Source organism: Centruroides sculpturatus, unplaced genomic scaffold (assembly GCF_000671375.1).
Source record: "Centruroides sculpturatus isolate CEXI.00-Female unplaced genomic scaffold, Cexi_2.0 scaffold2086, whole genome shotgun sequence".
Lineage (NCBI taxonomy): Eukaryota > Metazoa > Arthropoda > Arachnida > Scorpiones > Buthidae > Centruroides > Centruroides sculpturatus.
The window spans coordinates 12,431-22,693 of record NW_019386337.1 but is presented as its reverse complement, the minus strand read 5'-3'; the positions used below and the strand labels follow the sequence as shown (position 1 = coordinate 22,693).

Below are 10,263 nucleotides of genomic sequence, written 5' to 3'. Positions count from 1 at the left end.
TTTTTTTTCACGTGTAGTATAGAAATTTGTAATAAGATACATAATGCGGTTATAATAAAATATTGTGCGATTATTTTAATATAATTAAAATTAATATGTATTTATTTTTTATAAAATACAAGGGAAGCGGCGCTTCCAACGCTTCTAATGACGGCACGCCACTAGTATGCATTTATTATAAATTGAGTACAGTGCTGTTTATTCTACCTGTTTTGTTTGCTTCTTCATTTCACTGTTTAGGTTTTCTTCTAGTGTTTGAGTCCCTAATCTTTCTAATATCTCTGCTCTTCATGTACTATTAAGCTTTTATATTTGGTAACACTTGTCTAAATTATAATTTTTATTAAAAACAAGACAGGATTTTTATTGAAATGGGTTTGAATTGTGCAAGGTCCTGTGTAAATGCATGCAAACTCAAGCTGGCCTTTTACGAGCCGTATAGAATGAGACAGACTCATAATAGTGGTGCGCCCACCAGTTACCGAGCAGTCTTCGTACCCCGAACACTGGGAGTTCGGTCGTTGGTTCGCGCCTCGCTCGGACTGGCCGTCCACGTGGAGTTTTCCGGGTTTTTTTTACATCTGTAACGCCTAAATAGGGGCCAGTTTCCCTTGAAAAGACCTCCCGGAAAGCATCCCTTTAGGCAGATCACCCAAGTGTTGCGTTGTTATAACTTAACAACAACAACATAATAGTGGCAGGTCTTACGAGTTGACATTTTGGATGAAATGTTTTGAGTTTGCTGATAGAATAATAAAAGAAGCTGTTAATTGTTTATTTTGCTGATATACTAGGAATAAAAGCAAAAATGTAGTGGCTATAGACTTGAATGCAGTATCCTTGGCAAATGGCTATTTTGAAATTTGACATTAAAAATTAATTTAAGGTCATAAATGTATTGTGAGTAGCCAAGGACGTAGATCTTAGTCCACGTTGCTTACGGGCACACGATCGTGAGATCGGTTCTCTAACTTTTTATAGGAAGGCAATAAACACTTAGATCGATCTGGACTGTGAAGTTCAAATCTACATCACAATGACACCAGTTAATCAAATTTTGATACGCGGATTAACACGTGTGTGGATATTATATAGATTTGATTCAGAGACTTAATGAGAGACATTTCTTAAACAAAATTAAAGAAAAATTTAATAAACAAAATGAACTTAAATCATACAAAAGTAGTGATATTAGAGTAATTAAATATAATGGATCACTCAACGAATAAATCAAAAATATACTTGTCGAGAAATAAATAGATTCATTTAACCTATACGATTTGAGAGAAAGAGCTCACAAAATCATTTATAAACACACAACCTGTTTAGTTGTCATTAACTTCTTCTGTATAAGATGAAGGTACTTCATCTATAAAGTTCTCGGACTTCGGTTCTTGGGAGGTCTGGATAGGCACAATATTAAATATATCTTCTATGTTTCTAACTCAATATTAACTCGATAGGATACAACTAAGGGCGTCGGCCATCGGAAGCTTTTATGGACTTCGTCTTCCTCATCTGGGATCTGTTGACAAACTCTCCAAATTCTGCTAAATTTCGACTATATCTCCTTATTTACGACCAATCATCATACTAAGATTCTTCCACGTGAACGGATGAGAAGGAGATAAAAGAGGGGTAGGCAATTTCCACCGTTGTGAGATTTTTAACAAATAAGGGAAAAACAGATGATGTTTCAACTTCCGTGGAAGGAAGTAGCATCTGTTATCTGCTTTCCCATGCTAGAATTCGTTATTTTCTCACCAAAACAAAAAGAATATTTTATGACAAAAATTTAACATTATTTTTAAATTATTATTTTAGACCCAGGGGATATTTGGATCTCACAGTATCTAGATTAATTTAGAACCATTCAATTGAGAAGAAATTATTTATTTCCTTATGTTTTCATTAAGAACAACAAAAATATCTCATTCAAGACAGAATCAACCATTACACTGATCCTTTGCTATGATGTCGTTATCTAGCGTTGGAATTCATAAGCTCAAGATAAACGGAAGAAAATTTAATAATTAAAACATTGTTACTAATTTTGCGTACATTTTATTGAATTTATTAATTTTAAATTTCTTTCAAGATTTTTCCGTACTTTTCTGTTAATTGCCTACAGAGATCAGTTTTTAATTAAATTAATTAATTAATATGTATCAGTATACTGTCTATTCTCCCTGTTCCCCTACGTGCTTATCTCAAATATGGCGTCGAAGTAATGGTTGAGTGCGCTGTAAAATTTATTGCCACTTTTGTTATAAAAAGAAATTGGTTTTTAAAATCGATATTATATGTTTTTTTTCGCATACTCTATGCAGACTTTGAAAATATAATTTATATTAACCAGTTTTTATATTTCTAGCTCATGATGGAAGCATACAGGTGTGCTCAGAAGTTAACTTATTGCCCATGTCATCTGACAGCCATTAATTGAAATCTATTGACATTTTTGAACACGAGTGTCAAGAGACCAATAAGAGCGGACATTTTAATGGTTAATTTTTAGCCCACGTGCCTACCAGTAGTGACGAATTATAGGTTTATGTATTTTACTTATCAGAGACAGAGCATCGACCCCCTCCCATAACACAGTATATACGTTCCGTTTTTTATGAAAGTCATGTTGTACGAGTCTTTAAATATATGAACCAATCACAGCCCGGCACGTGTGCAGTTTACGGACTACGGCTGTTTGAAAGGTTTTCTTTCATAAAATTAATCGATTCTAGACTAATTTCATTCAACATTTCCACAACACGTACAATTTTTTGCGAATAATCCATATAATCTATGCTATAAACTAGGGGTCCACAAAGTGGTCGATATCGACCCCTTGGGGTCGATAAGAATTCTCCAGGGGTCGATTAATACACGAGGGTCGAAAGGGGGTCGATTAATACCAAAGAGGATCAATTAAACTGTCTAGGAAAAAAATAGAATATTCCAATAAAAATTCAAAATACGGATATGATCAACAACATTACTGACTACCCTAGTTATAACTTGAGTTTTACCTTAGCATACGCTGCTTTAAGCAAGTGTTACTCTGTTTTCACGCATCTGGCAACTGTACTAGTGTTGCAAACATGTTATGAACGCTGGTAGTTCATTATATACAGACATACGTTGCACTGTTACACTCTAGTAGGGTTGACACTAAGTATTTTATATGTAAATGTAGATATTTTGTCCTTTGCAGAGAAAATATCGTAATATATCGAAAATCATTAATATAGTACAGTGCAGAAGCGTTTGCAAGGAAAAAACGTTACAATTGTTCAAGCTCGAAAAATCATTATGGCCTTTCGAGTAAAAATGGAGCTATTTAAATCTTCCCTGGCACGATCCGATTTTAAATATTTTTCAAAATTGCGAGTACTAAAAGAAAATGAAAAAATTTCCGACCGTGATTTGGAGATATATATTAAACATCTTGATAAATTAAGAGAAGACTTTAAAGCACGTTTCGAAGACTTGGAGAATATGCATGTTCCCGAATGATTTGCTAATCCATTTGATGTAAAAATAGATAATGAGGGTAGTGAACCTGGCTTAGAAGATGAACTGAGTTAAATATGTGTAGATTTCGAAGCTAAAGCGTTGTTTAAAAATAAAAGTCTCAGTGAATTTTGGAGCAATAACAATATTGCCACAAAATATCCCAAGCTCAGAGCAGAAGCCGAACCTTTCTTATTTGCATTCCCAACTTCATACACGATTGAAGCTGGTTTTAGCCACGCGAACGCAATTTTGACAAAACAGAGTAACAGATTGAAATTGGAAAACTGTGGTGATTTGCGACTAAAACTTACCAATTTTCAACCGCATATCAATAATCTTGCTGCTTCTCTTCAGACACATCCATCCCACTAATATCAACTATTTTAATAAAAAGGCATGTCAACATACTTTTAAGGAATTCAGTAGTAGTCGCAAAATGACAGTAAGAGGTTTTTTTCATCCAATATAACTTATGTTTTCAAAGATAAGTGTGTATGTTACGTATTATGACACGTACAGTTTAAGAACTATAGGCAAATTTCCATCAATCCTTAATTTTGCTATTATTTTTTAAGATCATAAATCAGTGAAAAAGGTCTCCTTTTTCTGTTAATGTTATTGGATGGATTTTATAAGATATGGGAAGTATAAATTCTTTTGTTGAGTTGTTATGTAGAACTCCTTATCGCTTAACATTAGAAATGCCAAAATGATTTAATGTTTTTGTTAAATACTTAATCTGGGGGTCGATAAGAAGGCAAATATTCTATAAAGGAGTCGACAGGATAAAAAGTTTGGGGACCCCTACTATAAACAAAAAATTGTAGGATTACTTACCGAGTGTGCACCGTTCGACAACGCCATTGCTTAACCTTGTTTTCGTCGTGGAGCGGCGCATCGAACGGCGGGTGCGTGTTTCCTGATAAATTATTTCTCTGCGAAAAATTTGCTGAACTTTCGACACATCATTAATATAAATATAATTTTTATGTACGTTAAATAATAAATGGTTTTTAGTAGGTCCGCTGCTCGTTTAAACTCAACGGTTTGTGCGTTATCCGCTATTGGTCTAGACTCGACCAATCTTGTCGCGACACGAGTCAGCGATGACGTTTTACCGTATTTTACGAGTTTCTTTTAGCGTGTTTATTCGAATGCGATCGCAATTTTTTCGCCGTTATATACAAATCTGCATTATATGAACTCGTTTTATAGGGAGGGTCTACTGTATTACTAGTGTCGAACGAAGCGTAAGAGCATTGCCAAGCATCTATTTATTTAAACACAAAGTATAACAGAAAATTAATGACTGATAGCCTATTCTACAAATGTAAAAAAAATCTAATGAACCATATTTAAGTGTCCATTGTTGCATGCAACTATGTTGTCTGTTGAACAAAACAACATTAGCGAGGTTGTGGCCGAAGTTTTCATCTCTAGAACGTCAACGTCGAACGTCAAGCGCCGCTTGACGTTCACATTTTAAAGATGAAAACTTCGGCCGAAACCTGTCTACTGTTTATCGTAACGTCAACGGTATACATTCAATAAAATAGGATGTACGGGGTATATATACAGTACATTATTTATTTTTTCAGCTGTAAAAATGTCATTGTAATTGAACTCTAAATTGCAAACGTATTGGAACATAAAAATTACGACAAAACGGAAATATAATAGATGTCTTATAAGTACGATTCGTGGCAAAGCGACCAACTGTTCTTCCTATAACGAAAATTCACAACTCGATATATCAATTATGCTAAATGAATTTCGTATGCGGCCATAATTTTATGTACTTAAGAACCGCTTATAAGTTTGTCTCAGTGCAACCAGCGGCATTTTTTGTGAGCGCTGATCCGACTTGAATCATAAAGTTTGAAGCTTCTTACACACTGAACGATTCTCTTTTTTTATAGCTTATGCTCCCATTTTTACCGTCTGCGAGTGCCGCTGCTCAGTTTTTTCTCACTGTGCTTTATTAAGACTCTTGCAACCGATTTCCTCAATACTCTACTCATTAGTTAAATCAGAAACCACAATTTAACAGAATTTGTTGCATAACTGTATCCAATTGAGTTCTAGTTCCTTCTATTCGTAAGTAAGAAATGTATAGAAGTTACTTTTTAGTAACGCTGATATACTTGAATTTGTTTCAACAAGACTGTCTGACATTAAATTTCTTAAATTATGGTAATGAAGGAGTTGTATTGATTTTTTAGAAGTAGACGAGGAAGACAATAATGGTGAACTAAATTGAGATGTGAAAATGGTAATAATGCTTTTAATATCTGCAGAAGTCTGTAGCTAAATTAGAAAACGTTAAAAGTTTTTCCATGCACAACGAGCCAAGTTTTCAGACATGTTGGTTCGACATGTTGGTTCAGACATGTTTTCAGGCAAACAAGCAGCGCCGTAACTAGCCTTTTATGTGCCCGGTGCGAGTTTCTGTAACTACGCCCCAAAACTATGACCCAAAACTTGGTACAGGTCATTTCTGAAGTCTGTGCCTGGGCACTGCTGGCATTGCCCTAGTTACGGCACTGCAACCAAGCAATAATCAAAATGACAAAAGTATTATTTAACTTTTAATAATTGGCAAATATTAAGGATATTGACAGTCTGTTAAACACCTAAAAATTCTGAAAGTGTGAAAGAATATGTATTAATAAACTTATTTTAATTTTGTCAAAAAAGTTTGTGAATAACTCCATATTAAATAAAACAATTTCAAATTTTGTAAAATTTTTAAACATAAAAAGACGAAGAAATATTAAATAAAAATTACAGAAAGTAATTTTTATAACATAAAAATATATAAAAAAATAATATTTTTAATCATATTTACTGTTATTCAAATTTAAAACACAACGCCTTTTTATGCAAATTACGTTAAATAATCGACGTGTGTGAGTTTGTAGATGCTCGAAGATAAAGTAAATTGTTCGTGTAAATCGACAGAATGTCAAAGAGTAAGTAAGGCTTTTTATATTGTGTGAATTTCTGAAATATTTTAAAATTAGAATAATCTCATACAATTAAAACTTTGTATTTTTGTAAGTGAAATCAAAATTGTTAAATGAAGTGCGTCTTATTCGGTATATTAGGAAAACGAAATCGAATCTTCAAGCAAAGCTTATATTCTTTAGTAGTTATTTAGATATTAATATTTAATAAACGAATATGAGCCGAATTCAAGCTATCAAAGAAATAATGCATCAGGGTTGCGCAACTCTGCATACAATAAACACAAATTACTGATGAACACACACAAATTTTTTCATATAAACGACACTTGTTTAGTCGAATCTGAGCAATCGTTTTTTTTTTATCATAAACGGCAGTTGTTGATAATACAGTAGAGCGTCGTTTATCCGAATCAATTGGGGACTGGGGTGGATCGGATAACGAATCATGTACGAAAAAATATATTAATTTATCCCATGTTGAAATTATTCTCCGTTGCGTGTCGCTTCGCGTTGAATTTTCGTCGATTTTAAGCCTAACGAAGACTATTGTATCGTTAAAAATTATTTTTTTATTTTGTACAAACAAAATAAATTTATTGAAAGATATAAAATCAATAAAAAAATTATACTTCAGACGTTAATTTAGTATCAAAAACGTAAAATATTTGAGTAACCCAAGAAATAGCCGAAGTATGCAGCGCCACAGCACTAGCGAAAATTTAAATTTGCCGACTGGAATGCTTTCGGATAACAGACGTTTCGGATAACCAGCTTTCGGATATACGACGTTCTACTGTATACATATAAACACCGACAGTTATCTAGTATTTCCGGGTACCACGTATGGTATTTGGCTTTGAGTATCCTATCTCTTTCTTCTCTAAAGAAAAAAATTCACATAAGATAGTGTTGGTGTAAAATTTCGTGACATCTGAATATGAGTCAATTAGAGAAGGTTAAAAAGCTATTCTATTAAGCAGTCTCTCCAGTTTAGTATCACTTTTCGTATAGTTTTTGAAAAATATTTTTGAAAAAAATAAGGGTGTTTTTAACAAAACGTTTTGGAGGGAAATCTAGGCCCAATTCAGATCTAATTGCGTATGGCGGGATCGATCTCTCTAGGCCAGAAAAACGACGGAAGAACATCAACTCTATCGAGTCGGTGATGTTCTCAAAACAGAAAGGCTCCATAGGGGGAGACAGGATATAATTAAGTTGTAAAAATCATCGACAAGTTCGAGTTCAGAGTTTTTATTGTGAAAGCATCCTGGAACATTTCAACTTTGGAATTACTCCAAACAAAATGGGTCCTAGCAAAACGACACCTCTCTATCAAAGGGGGTCTATTACCAGTAGATAAATATATCTCACTGGAAAATGATGAGAAAATGGGAGCGATTCAACACGAAATACTTGAACTGAGGTGCCAAATTTTTAGAGAACAATAGACGCTTAGTACCAAAACCATAAGAATTTCAAAAAATGCATGGAGTCTAAATGATATTTTAAACTAGCGTAAGCCAATACATGAAGTTGAGATATACTCAGCGCTTGCTTAACATTGACGCATGTTTAAGAAAAAGTTTTGAATCTCAATATACTTTTTATTTGAGAAGAAATATGCCGATAATAATTATTCTAACGCGTAAAATCTTTTACCATTTGTGTTAGCTTTTATGTTGGCAGCTAGCGGTTAGCTGTTTAAGTCAGTGTCATATTTGTGGTACCCAGTCAACATACGTGTATTGTGTATAGGGGCGGATCTACGTGGGGATAGTAGGGCTTAAGCCCTGAGTCCTTAATGTCAAGGATCTACAAAAATTGATTATTATCATAAATTTTTAATACTTTTTAATTATATTATATTTAATGTGCAGATACAGGGGCTTTATAATAGTCCATACTTCCTTATTCACATCATATGACGTTTCTGCCTATTTTTTAGTGCTGGAGATGGGCCTATTATTCTTATAAGTTTTAGCATGCCAAAAAATTTTNGCGCTACGGACGGCGGGAAAGTAGTTCGGCTGCCCGATGACGTTTTACGTATTATAGGAGTTATTTTTACCGTTGTTTACGGATACTGCCACAATTTTTATAGGAATCATGACTATAGGAAACGGTTTTATAGGTAGATCTACTGTACAGTATTGCATATAGGAATTATTATGTGTTTATTTTGAAAAATAACTCTTAATATAGGGAATTGTGAAAAAGATAAATTTTACGTTGAAACATGTAAACTACTATCAGTATGTGCAGTTATTAACTGTAATTTAAGGAAAAATTGCAATATAAATGAATAGCTTTAAAATGCACTTTTTCCTTTGTAGGTGTTGATAGAGGGAGATAGTACAATGTCCTACAAATGCAAGATTTGTGATAAGTCGTTGACTAGTAAAAATGGTTTAAGTTATCACATCAAAATCCACACAGGACAGAAACCCTACAAATGTGAAACATGTAATACATGTTTTGCTTGTAAGAGCAGTTTGAATTCTCATCTTAGAATCCACAAAGGAGAAAAACCCTACAAATGCCAAACATGTAATAAATGTTTTGCTCATTACAGCAGTTTCTGTCGTCATCTCAGAACCCACACAAAAGAAAAACCTTACGAATGCAAAACATGTAATAAATGTTTTGCTCATTCCAGCAGTTTTAATAATCATCTCAGAACTCACACAGGAGAAAAACCCTACATATGTAAAACATGTAGTAAATGTTTTGCTCAATTGGGCAATTTGAATAGTCATCTCAAAATCCACAAAGGAGAAAAACCCTACAAATGCGAAACATGTAATAAATGTTTTGCTCAATTGCGCTATTTGAATTGTCACATTAGAATTCACACAGGAGAAAAACCCTACGAGTGCAAAATATGCAATAAACGTTTCAGGAACAGATGCTCTTTATATTATCATCGAAAACTCTACACTGAAGAGAAAACCTACAAATGCAAAATGTGTGATAAATGTTTTCCTGAAGAATGGGTATTAGATTGTCATTGCAAAAGACATTTGAGGGAGAAACTACATCAGTGCGAAATACCCCATCGAAATTTCCTCCCCGGAATGGAAGTGAGTAACAATACAACGGGTTATTCAAATGTAATTTCCAGCGATTATTCCAGCGATCGTCGTTTCGAACAACAAAATAATTTAATTCACCAACTTCCCACTTATTCTGAATACAGACCATTGATATGTCTTGTGTGTAATAGTCAATTTCAAACGGAAGCGAACCTGGATGCTCATCGTGCAATGCACGATCTATACCCATTTAATTGCATTATATGTTTTCAAGTGTTCTGTAGTCATAAGGCTTTAGAAGAACACAAAATAATTCACGAACCATTAGTCAATTCGTTTTAGTATTGCAATAAATGCAGTGTGGCATTTGCTTGGGAAGAAGATTATGAAGTTCATCTTGAATATCAATAATAAACTGATATAAATGTTGTTTAAAAGTTTCGATTGAAAATTTGCCAACAACAATTTTATTGACAATTTTAAGTATTTTAAAGGGATTTTAAAATAAAGTTTATTCAGAAGATAATTAATTTCTTACGTTTATTTATTTAATACATTTAAATTAAATTTAGTGATAGGATAAAGTATTTCCTCTCATTAAGAAGATGTGTGTTTTAGTTAGAAATTGTATTGTAATATTTGATGTCTTAATAATAAGTCTGATGTACAGAATATTTACTAATTAATCAAACGGTTTCGGCTGACTACGTAGCCATACTCGTGATCGATCTGTTAATTAACCTCTAAGT

General features: G+C 33.4%; 1 protein-coding gene across 1 annotated transcript in view; it reads left to right on the top strand.

Moving 5' to 3' along the window:
* LOC111614602 (zinc finger protein 91-like) overlaps nt 1–9,887 on the top strand; it is a 56,751-nt gene extending 46,864 nt beyond the window's left edge. The window contains exons 9-10 of the mRNA XM_023355968.1: nt 8,685–8,753; nt 8,816–9,887. Of these exons, the coding sequence (XP_023211736.1) occupies nt 8,685–8,753; nt 8,816–9,856 (1,110 nt within the window). The 3' untranslated portion in view covers nt 9,857–9,887. The remainder of the gene's footprint in view (nt 1–8,684; nt 8,754–8,815) is intronic.
* The last annotated feature ends 376 nt before the right edge of the window (nt 9,888–10,263 follow it).